The sequence below is a fragment of the Salmo trutta genome, chromosome 6 (assembly GCF_901001165.1).
Source record: "Salmo trutta chromosome 6, fSalTru1.1, whole genome shotgun sequence".
NCBI lineage: Eukaryota > Metazoa > Chordata > Actinopteri > Salmoniformes > Salmonidae > Salmo > Salmo trutta.
Genome location: NC_042962.1, coordinates 27,525,229 through 27,541,937, shown reverse-complemented (window position 1 = coordinate 27,541,937; position 16,709 = coordinate 27,525,229). Strand labels below are relative to the sequence as shown.

Here is a 16,709-nt window from a genome sequence, read left to right as displayed (position 1 = left end):
TTATTAGTCACATGCGCTGAATACAACCGGTGTAGACCTTACAGTGAAATGCTTACTTATGACTCCCTAACCAACAGTGCAGTTTAAAAAATGATAATATGGATGTGATAAAAGTAACAAGTAATTAAAGAGCAGCAGTAAAAATATAACAATATGTTCAGAGTTAATTTGCAGGGGCACCAGTTGAGGTAGTATGTACATGTAGGTAGAGTTAATTAAAAGTGACTATGCATAGGTGACAACAGAGTGGCAGTGGTGTGGAGGGGGCAATGCAAGTAGTCTGGGTAGCTGTTTGACTAGATTTTTAGGAGTCTTATGACTTGGGGGTAGAAGCTGGTTAGAAACCTCTTGGACCTAGACTTTGCGCTCCGGTACCGCTTGCTGTGCGGTAGCAGCGAGAACAGTCAATGACTAGGGTGGCTTGAGTCTTTGACAATTTTTAGGGCCTTCCTCTGACACCGCCTGGTATAGAGGTCCTGGATGTCAGACAGCTTGGCCCCAGTGACGTTCTGGGCCGTTCGCACTACACTCTGTAGTGCCTTGTGGTCGGAGGCCGAGCAGTTGCCATACTAGGCAGTGATGCAACCAGTCAGGATGCTCTCAATGGTGCAGCTGTAGAACCATTTGAGGACCCAGGCCAAATCTTTTCTGTCTCCTGAGGGGGAATAGGTTTTGTTGTGCCCGCTTCACGATTGTGTTGGTGTGTTTGCATAATGTTAATTTGTTGATTTGGACACCAAGCAACTTGAAGCTCTCAACCTGCTCCACTGCAGCCCTGTTGATGAGAATGGGGGCGTGCTTGTTCCTCTTTTTCCTGTAGTCCACAATCATCTCCTTTGTCTTGATCACTTTGAGGGAGAGGTTGTTGTCCTGGCACCACATGGCCAGGTCTCTGACCTCCCTATAGGCGGTCTCTTTGTCGGTGATCAGGCCTACCACTGTTGTCATCGGCAAATTTAATGATGGTGTTGGAGTCGTGCCTGACCGTGTAGTCTAGAGGTCGACCGATTTAATCGGAATGGCCGATTTCAAGTTTTCATAACAATCGGTAATCTGTATTTTTGGCCACCGATTTATTATTTATTTATTTTTTTTAAATTTTTTGTATATATTTTTTACATTTTTTAAAAATATTTTTTTGTATTTTTTTTTTTTTTTAACCTTTATTTAACTAGGCAAGTCAGTTAAAGAACACATTCTTATTTTCAATGACGGCCTAGAAACGGTGGGTTAACTGCCTTGTTCAGGGGCAGAACGACAGATTTTTACCTTGTCAGCTTGGGGATGCAACCTTACATAAACTAGCCCAACGCTCTAACCACCTGCTTTACGTTGCCATGGTAAGTTGCTAGCTAGCATTAAACTTATCTTATAAAAAAACAATCAATCAATCATAAACACTAGTTAACTACACATGGTTGATGATATTACTAGTTTATCTAGCCAGTCCTCCTTTGCATATAATCGATATGGTGCGCATTCGCGAAAAAGGACTGTCTTTGCTCCGACGTGTACCTAACCATAAACATCAATGTCTTTCTTAAAATCAATACACAAGTATATATTTTTAAACCTGCATATTTAGTTAATATTGCCTGCTAACATGAATTTCTTTTAACTAGGGAAAATGTGTCACTTCTCTTGCAAACAGAGTCAGGGTATATGCAGCAGTTTGGGCCGCCTGGCTTGTTGCGAACTGTGAAGACTATTTCTTCCTAACAAAGACAGCAGACTTCGCCAAACGGGGATGATTTAACAAAAGCCATTTGTGAAAAAAAGCACAATCGTTGCACGACTGTACCTAACCATAAACATCAATGCCTTAAAATCAATACACAGAAGTATATATTTTTAAACCTGCATATTTAGCTAAAAGAAATCCAGGTTAGCAGGCAATATTAACCAGGTGAAATTGTGTCAGTTCTCTTGCGTTCGCTGCACGCAGAATCAGGGTATACAGAAGCTGGCTCGTTGCGAACTAATTTGCCAGAATTTTACGGAACTATGAAATAACATTGTAGTTTGTGCGATGTAACAGGAATATTTAGACTTATGGATGCCACCCGTTTAGATAAAATACGGAACGGTTCCGTATGTCACTGAAAGAATAATGTTTTCGAGATGATGGTTTCCGGATTTGACCATATTAATGACCTAAGGTTTATTATATTATAGTTAAATCTATGATTTGATATTTGATAGAGCAGTCTGACTGAGCGGTGGTAGGCAGCAGCAGGCTCGTAATAGTCAAAGGTATATGGTTTAGAGAGAAATAGTCGACGCGTCATAATTCCTGTAATAACTTGCGGCTGAACTTGAAAGGGGTTCCTTCGTTATTTTACCGTGCATGTCTTCCATAGAGAATGTCTTGATCTACTTCAAATAAGGTCTGTGTTTTGTGCTTAAACCGCCTCGGCGTTTTGATACCCGTGTAAATCTCACTAGGTAACGTTTGTCAACATATTTTCATAAATCCACTCTACAAAAAAATGTATCTTCGCTTATATTGATCAGAGTTATATCCTATGGATATCTACACAGTTATAAAATTGGCACGGTGGTGTAAGTCTAAACCAAACACAGACCTTATTTTAAGTTAATCTAAAAATATCCTATGGCGTAAATGAAGGAACCGCTTTTCAGGTGTCATGGGAATTATGACTCGCACTTTGGTAGTCAATTCTTACCATGCCCATTATTATGCCTTCCCTGTAGCTCAGTTGGTAGAGCATGGTGTTTGCAACACCAGGGTTGTGGGTTCGATTCCCACGGGGGGCCAGCACAGAAAAAAAAAAATTATGATATGTATGAAATTGTATGAAATGTATGCATTCACTACTGTAAGTCGCTCTGGATAAGAGCGTCTGCTAAATGACTAAAATGTAAATGTAAATGTATTAAAATAGGATTTCCTGCATATAGAAATTCGTTTTTGTTTTCAGCATTCATCACAGGTAACTTAAACTCTATTTTTATTATTCAAACAGTTGAGTATTTGTCTCCTAAGCAGACTTCAGCATCGTTGTCACTTCAGAGCTATGTGTGTAATATATATATATTTATTTAAAAAATCATAATCGTCCGATTAATCGGCATCGGCTTTTTTGGTCCTCCAATAATCGGTATCGGCGTTGAAAAATCATAATCGGTCGACCTCTAGTGTAGTCATGAGTGAACAGGGAGTACTCATGACTGCACTGCCAGGCACGACTCAAACACCATCATTAATCAGCTTCCAGAAATTGTGTACAGATCCTTGCGACATTATCATGCTGAAACATGAGGTGATGGCGGAGGATGAATGGCCAGACAATGGGCTTCAGGATCTTGTCACGGTATCTGTGCATTCAAGTTGCCATAGATAAAATGCAATTATATTCATTGTCCGTTGATTATGCCTGCCCATACCTAAACCCCACCGCCATCATGAGGCACTCTGTTCATATCGTTTACCTCTGCAAACCGCTTGCCACACGACGCCATGCACGCTGCCCAGTACAGTTTTTAAACTGGGATTCATCTGTGAAGAGCACACTTTTCCAGCGTGCCATTGGCCATCGAAGGTGAGCATTTTCCCACTGAAGTCTGTTACGACGCCGAACTACAGTCAGTTCAAGACCCTGGTGAGGACGACAAGCACGCAGATGAGCTTCCCAGAGATTGTTTGTGCAGAATAGGATGGCGTGATTACATGTGGTCTGCAGTTGTGTGCCCGTTTGGACGTACTGCCAAATTATCTTATGGTAGAGAAATGAACGTTAAATTCTCTGGCAACAGCTCTGGTGGACATTCCTTCTGTCAGCATGCCGGTTGCATGCTCCCTCAACTTGAAACATCTGTAGCATTGTCTTATGTGACAATTGCACATTATTTTAGTGGTCTTTTATTGTCCCCACACAAGGTGCACCTGTGTAATCGTCATGTTTAATGAACTTGTTGATATGCCACACCTGTCAGGTTGATGGATTATCTTGACAAAGGAGAAATGCTCACTATCAGGGATGTAAACAAATTTGTGCACAACATTTGAGAGAAATAAGCGTATGGAACATTTCTGGTATCTTTTATTTCAGCTCATGAAACATGGGACCAGCACTTTACATGTTGCGTTTTTTATTTTTGTTCAGTGTTTCCTTCTAGGCAGGATTCCTGCCTAGAAGGCCAACGTCCCAGAGTCGCCTCTTCACTGTTGACATTGAGACTGGTGTTTTGCGGGTACTATTTAATGAAGCTGCCAGTTGAGGACTTGTGAGGCGTCTGTTTCTCAAACTAGACACTAATGTACTTGTCCTCTTGCTCAGTTGTGCATCGGGGCCTCCCACTCTTTCTATTCTGGTTAGAGCCAGTTTGCGCTGTTCTGTGAAGGGAATAGTGCAAAGCGTTGTCCCAGATCTTCAGTTTCTTGGCAATTTCTCGCATGGAATAGCCTTCATTGCTCAGAACAAGAATAGACTGACGAGTTTCAGAAGAAAGATCTTTGTTTCTGGTCATTTTGAGCCTGTAATCGAACCCACAAATGCTGATGCTCCAGATACTCAATTAGTCTAAACAAGGCCAGTTTTATTGCTTCTTTAATTAGAACAACAGTTTTCAGCCGTGCTAACATAATTGCAAAAGGGTTTTCAAATTATCAATTAGCCTTTTAAAATGATAAACTTGGATTAGCTAACACAACGTGCCATTGGAACACAGGAGTGATGGTTGCTGATAATGGGGCTCTGTATGCCTATGTAGATATTCCATAAAAAATCTGCCGTTTCCAGCTATAATAGTCATTTAAAAATACAATTGGTCGAAAGAACAGATGACTCTCGGTCAACAGACTTTTTAGTCAGGGACCTGTTTTTTATTTTTATTTTTTCTCCCCTCAGGATTTAGAACATTCTCCCGTGACCCCATTTTCATATCAGGTGACCCCTAGTTTGATAACCGCTGATAGTGTCATAACGAACTGAGATGTTATGGTATCTGAAATGAACGTTTTCTTGTAAAGCCCATGTGATCTCATCTTTGAGTTCAGCAAAAGTCTGATTGCATTCTGTTCCCTCTATAATATTCACCAGCTACGGAAGAGGATGATGACAGTATCGTCCTGAACCAGGCCAGGGGGAAGAGGCCCATATTTGAGTGTTTTTGGAATGGACGTCTCATCCCATACACCACTGTATCCGAGTAAAGACTTTCAAAATGCTCTTTTCATAATACATTTTTCTTCAGTAAAGTTTACTTTAACAAAAAAAAGGGTAATGTTTGAATTCTGTGTTCGTCGGCCGTGTTTCAGGTTTGACTGGTGTGCATGGCCCAAGAAGACGGGGACAGTGCCTGCAGAGTGTTACAGCAGGTTCTCAGGGGTGCTGTTCACCAATGACAGGTTCCAGGTCAGCACCAACAAGCTCACTTTCATGGACCTGGAGCTGCAGCTAAAGAATAAGGAGACCTTATTCACCCGCATCGTCAATGGCCAGGTAGCTTCATTGTGTCTGTGATGTTTTATATTCTATCACTAGCAAACCTCAGTCCTCTTGGGTGGAAGAAAAGATTATAGCATATTTAAGCCTCAGAGATGGAAATCTAACACCCATATTAGACAAATGTGATAACAGTATTACTGAATTACCACTATGATGTAGAACATTTAGTATTAAACAATCGCTGTGTTACTGATGCATGTCATTTCCCCTCCCAGGAACAAAGGGTTAAAATCCAGAAGGAGTTTCACCAGTGGCTGAAGACCTGCCACGAGAAGTGGGACAAGCAAGTGAAGTTCAGAGGCTTCAAGAGAACCATCACACGAACAGACGTGACCACAAAGAAGATGCAATCTCCTTGGGCTACCTTCTCCTCCATCGAGTGGGACGGTAGAACTTACAAAGCTGGTCAATATGTGAGCATCCTCTTCCTAAGACGGTAGAGCCTGGTTCAATCTCAATTTGTCTTTCCGTGATTCCTCGCATCCTCGCTCCTTCTCCACCACCACATTGGAGGAGAAAGTTCAAGGTCCCTCCCCTCAACCTTCTTCTCCAATGCGTTCTGAGAAGGAGGCGAGGAGAGACAATGTAAGGAATCGAGGAAAGATTGAGACAGGGCAACAGAACTGTTTGGTCGCTGTGTTTTGAAGTGTTAGTTAGTTGTCTTGTTTAAGCGTCTTTAAATTCAGTAAGATAATTAAGTAGCTCATAATGTGTCAATCTCTAAGTCTGTTCTCTCTGCCTTTCCTTCCAGGTGAAGTCTCAGAAAACACAGCCCATCTTCTTTGGCTCCGTTATTCAGTTCCTACTGTACGGCGATCACGAGGGAGATGTCTACGCCACAGGGGGGCAGGTGCAGGTGGCCATGGTAAGACATCGGAGAGAATGATAGTTGTGACACTTTGTTCTGCACACTCTTATCCTAAGGAACTCCCATTGACTTAACATATACAATTGCATGATTTTGGCTGCAAATCATCTGTTTTTATATCGGTTCCCATAGGAACCAAAGGCGCTGTACGATGACATCAAGACAATACCCATCTCCAAAATCGACAGGGTGATTACCAATGCTGCCATCAAGAAGAGCATTGATGACGAACTAGCCAAGTGAGGGAACCATTTTGGATTTTATTCCCAATGTACATGAATGTGGTCATTATGCCCCAGTGGTTCATGGTTTTATGATGTAACGTCCCGTTTTTGCCCCAGACTCCCAGACAAGCTAAAAGTGACCTGGCCAGAGGGCAACCCCTGGACCCAGAACGATGTCCGGCCAGCAGGCACTCCACTAGGTACAGAGACGGACACCCTGCACCTTACACAGTTGCTCTGTGCTATCTGCCAAGTGTTTTTGATACTGTATCCTAAGTATGCACATATTTGTGAGTGACTGATCTCCCTTTCATTCCTTGCAGGACCTCTCCATGTGGAAATAATCAACAAGAAAGGAGAGTCAATATCCAGGATACCATCAGCCATGCAAAACACAACACGGAAAGCACTTTCAATCGAACTAAAAGTTGTTTGGCATTGTGAGTTGATCTGAATGATTGCTGCTGTTAGTTGAAGTCGGAAGTTTACCTACACCTTAGCCAAATACATTTAAACTCAGTTTTTCACAATTCCTGACGTTTAATCCTAGTAAGAATTCCCTGTCTTAGGTCAGTTAGGATCACCAATTTATTTTAAGAATGTGAAATGTCAGAATAATAGTAGAGAGTGATTTATTTAAGCTTCTATTTCTTTCATCACATTCCCTGTGGGTCAGATTTTTACATACTCACTTAGTATTTAGGAGCATTGCCTTTAAAATTGTTTAACTTGGGTCAAATGTATCGGGTAGCCTTCCACAAGCTTCCCACAATAAGTTGGGTGAATTTTGCCCCATTCCTCCTGACAGAGCTGGTGTAACTGAGTCAGGTTTGTAGGCCCATTGCTCGCACATGCTTTTTAAGTTCTGCCCACAAATTTTCCATAGGATTGAGGTCAGGGCTTTGTGATGGCCACTCCAATACCTTGACTTTGTTGTCCTTAAGCCATTTTGCCACAACTTTGGAAGTGTGCTTGGGGTCATTGTCCATTTGGAAGACCCATTTGCGACCAAGCTTTAACTTCCTGGCTGATGTCTTGAGATGTTGCTTCAATATATCCACATAATTTTCCTGCCTCATGATGCCATCTATTTTGTGAAGTGCACCAGTCCCTCCTGCAGCAAAGCACCCCCACAACATGATGCTGCCACCCCCATGCTTCACGGTTTGGATGGCGTTCTTCAGCTTGCAAGCCTCCCCCTTTTTCCTCCAAACATAACGATGGTCATTATGGCCAAACAGTTCTATTTTTGTTTCATCAGACCAGAGGACATTTCTCCAAAAAGTACGATCTTTGACCCCTTGTGCAGTTGCAAACCGTAGTCTGGCTTTTTTATGGCGTTTTTGGAGGAGTGGCTTCTTCCTTGCTGAGCGGCCTTTCAGGTTAGGTCGATATAGGACTTGTTTTACTGTGGATATAGATACTTTGGTACCGGTTTCCTCCAGCATCTTCAAGGTCATTTGCTGCTGTTCTGGGATTGATTTGCTTTTTTCGCATCAAAGTACGTTCATCTCTAGGAGACAGAACGCGTATCCTTCCTGAGCGGTATGACGGCTGTGTGGTCCCATGGTGTTTATACTTGCGTACTATTGTTTGTACAGATGAACGTGGTACCTTCAAGCGTTTGGAAATTGCTCCCAAGGATGAACCAGACTTGTGGAGGTCTACAATTTATTTTCTGAGTGAGGTCTTGGCTGATTTCTTTTGATTTTCCCATGATGTCAAACCAAGTGGCACTGAGTTTGAAGGTAGGCCTTGAAATGCATCCACAGGTACACCTCCCAATTGACTCAAATAATGTCATGGTTTTAGAAGCTTCTGATAGGCTAATTGGAATTTTCCAAGCTGTTTAAAGGCACAGTCAACTTAGTGTATGTAAACTTCTGACCCACTGGAATTGTGATACAGTGAAATAATCTGTCTGTAAACAGTTGTTGGAAAAATTACTTGTGTCATGCACAAAGTAGATGTCCTAACCGACTTGTCAAAGCTATAGTTTGTTAACAAGAAATTTGTGGAGTGGTTGAAAAACGAGTTTTAATGACTCCAACTTAAGTGTACGTAAACTTCCGACTTCAACTGTATATTTTTGGCTGACTGTTTCAATGGCTAGTGTGTGTATACCCTGCCATAAATCATTTTCTCTCTTCCTCCCTAGCACCTAATGGTGATGTGGAGACCAACTCTCACATTGCAGCACATTCGGCCAAGTGGGCGTTCTGGTTCAGAACCATGGGTAATTGTTTTATTTTAATAATTGACTTTATTGTAATGATTTTAGTTTCCTCTCTGTTTTTATGTTACTAGCTAGTGATAGTCTTTTGTCATAATGTCTGACTCTCCAGAGGCTTATCAGTGTTGCTTCTACATCTGCATTTCTTGCTGTTTGGTGTTTTAGGCTGGGTATATCCTATAAGCTCTTTGTGACATCAGCCGACATAAAAAGGGCTTTATAAATAAATGTGATTCCCTATACAGAGAACCTGAACAAGCTGGGGAAGTACACTCTGCACCTGAACACAATACTCAATGTCAATGAGAGCAACGCTACTGTCTGGGCTGGGAATCGGCTTCCCAACCACACACTGGACTTCTCCATTATTGGTAAGTTAATTTGTGAAAGCAGACTGCCACACGTATACATTAAATGCATTGGCCCTCTCCAGTAACAATCAGATCCATCTCCTTAACAGCCGTTTCCTCTCTTTTCTCTCCTCTCCTAGAGGGCAGTGCAGAGAGGTTTGTGGTGGGTACAGTGAACACCCTGCTCCATGTGGGGGTGCCTTTCCACATCCCACTGGAGCTGCTGGATGAATACGGTCACCCTGCTCGCCCCCCTCCCAACCTCAAGCCCCTCCTGGAAAGCAGGTAGGTTACACATAAAAATAGTTGAATTAGTTAAACACATTGTCATGTTTGAGGTGGGTTTTTTTTGCGTACTTTGTGTCTGTGCAGAGTATTTCCGAAGAATTTTTTAAAGATATTAATTGAATGCGCTGATTCATTGATATGTGTTTTTATATGTTGTTTGCACATTCCCTGTGTGTTCACTGTGTAATAAAGACGGGGCTCAGCCCCGGAGTCTGTCAGTCAGCTCCTCCCTGTTTAGCTGGTGGTTCTTACTGTGTTTCAGTGCCCTGGAAGTGAGTTACGAGGGGGTGGCCGCTAGGGGGACCATTTTGACCATCCGAGGCGTCAGAGCCAGGGGGGCGGTGCAGAACTACCAGAGCAAGGTCAGAGACCCGCTGGTTTCCATGGCTGCAGGGCTCTCACTTTACCTCTATCCAGATGAACCTCAAAGAAAAAGACACTCGACTGAAAGCGTTTTCAAATTACGTCCTTGAGTAATGTTTGAAATATATGGGTCTTATTTTTCTCTCGGCAGACGCACGACTTGAAAGTGGTACTGCCGGGCCTCAAACAGGACTCGCAGACTCTGAAGATCAGCCTTCTCCCTGGTAAAGTGATTGATTTACAAATTAAAGAATGTTTGTGCTCCTGGGTATTCAGAGAAACACTTGATAAACAATGAATGGACCATTTGCGTAAAAAAAACTAAATTGCATTAAAACTCTGTTTTAATAACCTGTGATTTACGGAAACAACTTGGGGGGGGGGGTCTGCTGCTCTGCTTTGAGAAGAAACATCCTCTTTAATGGGGGGGTTTGTCGGTAGATCCCGACAAGGGCTTTTAAGTCAATGATTGCCCTGGTGACCGTTGCTGTCCAGCTGTGGCTGGAGGGCTAATTTGGGTGACAACATGGGATAACAAAACACATCAACCACCCCTTAGGCATTATAAAACGTATATGTAGTCTAAACTGTTTTACAAGCAGCACTGTATATACAGTCACCTCCAAATGTATTTGGACAGTGACACATTTTTGGTTGTTTTGGCTCTGTACTCCAGCACTTTTAAAATGATACAATGACAGGTTAAAGTGCAGACTCATCTTTAATCTGAGGGTAATGATGAGTGAGGAAGTTAGACATATCATACCCTCCCCTGTTACTGTAATGGTGAGAGGTTAGCATGTCTTGAGGGTATGATAAACTCAGCAAAAAAATAAACATCCTCTCACTGTTAACTGCATTTATTTTCAGCAAACTGAACATGTGTAAATGTTTGTATGAACATAAGATTCAACAACTGAGACATAAACTGAACAAGTTCCACAGACATGTTACTAACAGAAATTGAATAATGTGTCCCTGAACAAAGTTGGGGGTCAAAATCAGAAGTGACAGTCAGTATCTGGTGTGGCCACCAGCTGCATTAAGTACTGCAGTGCATCTCCTCATGGACTGCACCAGATTTGCCAGTTCTTGCTGTGAGATGTTACCCCACTCTTCCACCAAGGCACCTGCAAGTTCCCAGACATTTCTGGAGGGAAATGGCCCTAGCCCTCACCCTCCAATCCAACAGGTCCTAGACGTGCTCAATGGGATTGAGATTGGGGCTCTTCGCTGGCCATGGCAGAACACTGACATTGCTGTCAGAACGAGCAGTATGGCTGGTGGCATTGTCATGCTGGAGGGTCATGTCAGGATGAGCCTGCAGGAAGGGTACCACATGAGGGAGGAGGATGTCTTCCCTGTAACGCACAGCGTTGAGATTGCCTGCAATGACAACAAGCTCAGTCCGATGATGCTGTGACACACCGCCCCAGACCATGACGGACCCTCCACCTCCAAATTGATCCCGCCCTAGAGTACAGGCCTCGGTGTTACGCTCATTCCTTTGACGATAAACACGAATCCGACCATCACCCCTGGTGAGACAAAACCGCAACTCGTCAGTGAAGAGCACTTTTCCAGTCCTGTCTGGTCCAGCGACCGTGGGTTTGTGCCCATAGGCGACGTTGTTGCCTGTGATGTCTGGTGAGGACCTGCCTTACAACATGCCTAGAAGCCTTCAGTCCAGCCTCTCTCAGCCTATTGCGGACAGTCTGAGCACTTATGGAGGGATTGTGCATTCCTGGTGTAACTCGGGCAGTTATTGCCATCCTGTACCTGTCCCGCAGGTGTGATGTTCGGATGTACCGATCCTGTACAGATGTTACACGTGGTCTGCCACTGCGAGGACGATCAGCTCTCCGTCCTGTCTCCCTGTAGCGCTGTCTTAGGCGTCTCGCAGTACAGACATTGCAATTCATTGCCCTGGCCACAGCTGCAGTCCTCATGCCTCCTTGCAGCGTGCATAAGGCACATTCACGCAGATGAGCAGGGACCCCGGGCATCTTTCTTGGTGTTTTTCAGAGTCAGTAGAAAGGCCTCTTTAGTGTCCTGAGTTTATGACTGTGACCTTAATTGCCTACCGTCTGTAAGCTGTTAGTGTCTTAACGACCGTTCTGCAGGTACATGTTCATCAAATGTTTATGGTTCATTGAACAAGCATGGGAAACAGTGTTTAAACCCTTTACAATGAAGATCTGGGAAGTTATTTGGATTTTTACTAATTATCTTTGAAAGACAGGGTCCTGAAAAAGGGACATTTTCTTTATTTGCTGAGTTTATTTGTGTGTAACTTTCTCCATAATCATGTTAACATCCACATTAATGTAGAAGTCTTTAGAAACGTATTCTTATTTACAATAAAAGTGACTCCAAAATGACAATACATTATTTACCATTAATTTCTATTAGGTACAAAATAATCTGAAACACACTCAAAACAAAACTGCGAATGCATCCAACAAATTTGTAGAGTCACAAGCTTGATGTAGTCATTGCGTGCTTGGAATATGGGACCAAATACAAAACTTTTAACTACTTTAATACACAAGTTAATTCTTCCCAATACTTTTTTTGGGGGGGAAACTAAGTACAAAAAGTGCTGCATTTGATGAAAATGCCCTCATTAAAGCTAGCTGACTGCACTTTAATCTCACGTAGTAACCTCCATTGTATCATTTCAAATCCAAGGTGCTGGAGTACAGAGCCAAAACATGTCACTGTCCCAATACTTTTGGAGCTCACTGTGTTCAGTGTACATGTAAAGGACATTCCATAGTAGTGTCAGCTGAATGTGTGTGTTTTACAGGTAACCCAGATTCACTCAAAGTGAAACAAGAGGATCCAATCACTGTGGAGAATGGAACTTCGGTTAGCTTTGATGTGGAGGTCCATGACGAAGCAGGAAATGTCACAGCTCACCCCAAACTGATCATCAGCTGCCAGGTAAAATCAGACTAGACCCTGACTCTGGAGGTATGAATACTCGGGTCAAAAGCAGAGAAATTACACAACTGCAATTTCTATCCCCATCACTAACTTGGCATGTCTATGGCTTCTTCCAGTTCAGTTAATATTTTTCTGAAATCTAAAGTTCCATCTAGTGTTTGGTGTTCCATGCTCATACAGCTGAATGTTTTTACTGAAGTCCACTTCTTAATAGTGAAGTACAATAGGCATTTTGATATCTTCAAAGGCACCGAGTAGCATCAAGTTCTTGTAAGGCCAAACCAAGCACCCTGAGAATTTTGTCAGACTTGGACCTGTAGCCTGCGGGAGCTGTGTGTACTAGTTCTGCCTCCAAGTTTCTCAGCAGTTGGCTAATGAAAAACACTGGCTCCAGTAGAACAGCCGTTCCCTCTCCAGGAAACAAACTAATATAAAGGGAGAGGCGGGCTTGTCCCTCTGCCAGAGCACTATTTCAACCCTTCAGGGTTGAGTAAGAGGGTGTGTCACTGTCCCAGAGAGTATCTGCAATTTAGGGCCACTCTCCATACAGCAGGTTACCAGAGTTGTATTCATTAGTGCATACCATAGCAAAATGTTTTGCAATGGAAAACAAGTTTGTTATTGGACAAAGTAGTCCCTCCCCTATTTAATCGTTGTGTTCCTTGTGAATACGATCCAGCTCTTTGCCAGAATATCTACTAGTAGGATAGAATCCATGAATGATATCTGGCTTGTGGGCTTCTGATGGGGAAATCTGGACATTTTCTCCCAAGTGAGGGGGCTCTAGGAGGCAGATCTCACCTACGGGAATACTTTTGTGAAAGTGTTTCAATTTGGTAATACATTGCTGTTCTGGAGATTTAAATCATGCTCAGTTTAGTGTAGGAATTAGTCTCCTCCTTCAGGAAAGGCTTTAACTGCTGTATCAGCCTTTGAAGTTGAGGCCGCTGTGTTACCCTGGTGGAGCCATTGGTCCACATGTCTCCATCCCTTTCTCACTAAGATAAAGAAGATTTCAATGTTTGCTAACATTGCCCACTGGGCCTGATAGAATGTCCTCCATAGACAATCTCAGATTTCTGGAGCCACTCTTCCCTTCCAGATGAGTGCATAAAGCGACTGTAGCCCAATGGCAGGAAAGGAATGCGTTTTTATTTACAGTGCATCCGGAAAGTATTCCGACCCCTTGACATTTCTCACATTTTGTTACCATACAGTCTTTAAAATGGATTAAATTGTATTTTTTTCCCCCTCATCAAGATAGATACACACACACACACACACACACACACACACACAATACCCCATAATGACAAAGTGAAAACAGATTTTTAGAAAGTTAGCAAATTTTATAAAAAAATAAACATACCTTATTTCCATAAGTATTCAAACCCTTTGCTATAAAATTGAGCTCAGGTGCATCCTGTTTCCATTGATCATCTTTAATGTTTCTACAACTTGATTGTAGTCCACCTGTGGTAAATTCAATTGATTGGACATTATTTGGAAATCACACACCTGTCTATATAAGGTCCCACAGTTGACAGTGCATGTCAGAGCAAAAACCAAGCCATGATGTCGAAAGAATTGGGATTGTGTCGAGGCACAAATCTGGGGAAGGGTACCAAAAAATGTCTGCAGCATTGAAGGTCCCCAAGAACACAGTGGCCTCCATCATTCTTGACTGGAAGACGTTTGGAACCACCAAGACAGTTCCTAGAGCTGGCCGCCCGGCCAAACTGAGCAAACGGGGGAGAAGGCCCTTGGTCAGGGAGGTGACCAAGAACCCGATGGTGACTCTGACGGAGCTCCAGAGTTCCTCTGTGCAGATGGGAGGACCTTCCAGAAGAACAACCATCTCTGCAGCACTCTACCAATCAGGCCTTTATGGTAGTGGCCAGACTGAAGCCACTCTTCTGTAAAAGGCACATGACGGCCCCCTTGGAGTTTGCCAAAAGGCACCTAAAGGACTCAGACCATGAGAAACAAGATTCTCTGGTCTGATAAATCCAAGATTGATCCCTTTGGTCTGAATGCCAAGCGTCACCTCTGGAGGAAACCTGGCACCATCCCTACGGTGAAGCATGCTGGTGGCGGCAACATGCTGTACGGATTCTTTTCAGCGGCAAGGACTTGGTGACTAGTCAGGTTTGAGGTAAAGATGAACGGCGCAAAGTACATAGATCCTTGATGAAAACCTGCTCCAGAGCACTCAGGACCTCTGACTGGGGTGAAGGTTCACCTTCCAACAGGACAATGATGCTTAGCAGACAGCCAGGACAACAGAGGAGTGGCTTCAGGACAAGTCTCGGAATGTCCTTGAGTGGCCCAGCCAGAGCCCGGACTTGAACCTGATGGAACATCTCTGGAGAGACCTGAAAATGGCTGTGCAGCGACGCTCCCCATCCAACCTGACCGAGCTTGAGAGGATCTGCAGAGAAGAATGGGAGAAACCCCCCCCCCCCCCCCAAATACAGGTGTGCCAAGCTTGTAGCGTCGTACCCAAGAAGACTCGGCTGTAATCACTGCCGAAGGTGCTTCAACAAAGAACTGAGTAAAGGATCTGAATACTTATGTAAATGTCATATTTAAATATTTTTAATAAATTAGCAAAAATGTCTAAAACCCTGTTTTTGCTTTGTCATTATGGGGTTGTGTGTGTGTGTGTGTGTGTGTGTGTGTGTGTATTGAGGGGGGGGGGACTATTCCATATTAGAATAAAGCTGTAACCTAACAAAATGTGGGAAAAGTCAATGGGTCTGATTTACTTTCTGAAGGCATTGTATACACCATCCATGTCTCAAGGCGTAAAAGTCCTTCTGTAACTTGTTTCCTCCCCTTCAGCTACACTGGTTTGAAGTCAATAAGGTATCATAGCGTTCTCCTGGTCACTTATGGAAAGAGCAGATGTTCCTAATGCTTTGTATACGCTGTGTATATTTGAGTCCTGGAAATCAATCAGTTGCGTGACAATATTTCACTGTTTGTTAGCAGTGCCCACTGGGCCTGATTTTTTTATTTCTTTTTAAATCTCCTTACATGGACAACCTCTGCCTTCTGGAGTAACTCTTCCCTTCTAGATACACAAAGAGACCGTTGGCCAATAGAATGAATGTGTTTTTTTAAAAAAAATAGTTATTTGAGTCCTGGAAGTCAACGTGTTGGCTTGACAATAATAAAATGCTTTTGTGCGGTATGTATCTTTCTGTGGTGTCTCAGTTGCAGGGGATTCCTGGTTCATCCTCCATGGTGGCTGTAGACTGCAGTAACACAGGAGCCGGGACCCTGGTGCTAAAACCAATCACCTTCAAAAACATCGCGGGAGACCAGACAGTTAAAGCTACATTTGATATTCCCGTAAGTAATCGTTTGTCATCTATTAAGACCTCCCCTTTGTTTCACCTCAAACTTCTTAATGTCTCCTTTCAACTTATTTCACCCCCTCCATGGATCTCAATGATAGAAAAAAGAAACTCCTGCACACTGTCATTTTTTTTCACTGCTTCATAAGGTTTTGTTTTTCAGTCCAATATTATTTGGGGCTTTTAAAATATTTTCAGTGTAAAAACATAACATGAATACATTTTGTCAAGTGAAATGATACATGCTCATCCATCCCTTTTTACCCATCAGAGTCAGAAGAATGTAGCTCCAGTCCAGAGGGATCTGAGGGTTGTCCCCAGCACCCGTGTGTCACGTCTCGAGGTGTACAGTCAGGAGGACGAGGACAGCCTGGTGGACTCCATGGTGCTTAGGGACAAGGAAAAGATAGACTGGACGGCAGGGGACCTCCTGGAGAACCTCCATTATAGACTGTATGACGAGAGAGGCGGGGAGGTCCCTCTGTCTGAGGAGATGGCCCGGCGGATCAAGGTAATGATGACACCGCCCTGACCATGTATGAATTAGGGCTGGGGATGGCCAGGGACCTCACGATATGGTATTATCACGATACTTAGGTGC

At 43.2% G+C, this 16,709-nt stretch overlaps 1 protein-coding gene across 2 annotated transcripts in view; it reads left to right on the top strand.

Annotated features, from left to right (window-relative positions):
- Positions 1 to 16,709, top strand: part of smchd1 (structural maintenance of chromosomes flexible hinge domain containing 1) — a 39,904-nt gene that overhangs the window by 8,997 nt on the left and 14,198 nt on the right. For both annotated transcript variants that reach the window (XM_029756045.1, XM_029756046.1), the window contains exons 11-25: positions 5,064 to 5,172; positions 5,282 to 5,465; positions 5,687 to 5,884; positions 6,223 to 6,336; positions 6,472 to 6,578; positions 6,681 to 6,763; positions 6,887 to 7,003; positions 8,722 to 8,799; positions 9,042 to 9,167; positions 9,287 to 9,431; positions 9,697 to 9,796; positions 9,949 to 10,021; positions 12,607 to 12,743; positions 15,966 to 16,103; positions 16,380 to 16,619. In XM_029756045.1, the coding sequence (XP_029611905.1) occupies positions 5,064 to 5,172; positions 5,282 to 5,465; positions 5,687 to 5,884; positions 6,223 to 6,336; positions 6,472 to 6,578; positions 6,681 to 6,763; positions 6,887 to 7,003; positions 8,722 to 8,799; positions 9,042 to 9,167; positions 9,287 to 9,431; positions 9,697 to 9,796; positions 9,949 to 10,021; positions 12,607 to 12,743; positions 15,966 to 16,103; positions 16,380 to 16,619 (1,949 nt within the window). The remainder of the gene's footprint in view (positions 1 to 5,063; positions 5,173 to 5,281; positions 5,466 to 5,686; positions 5,885 to 6,222; positions 6,337 to 6,471; positions 6,579 to 6,680; positions 6,764 to 6,886; positions 7,004 to 8,721; positions 8,800 to 9,041; positions 9,168 to 9,286; positions 9,432 to 9,696; positions 9,797 to 9,948; positions 10,022 to 12,606; positions 12,744 to 15,965; positions 16,104 to 16,379; positions 16,620 to 16,709) is intronic.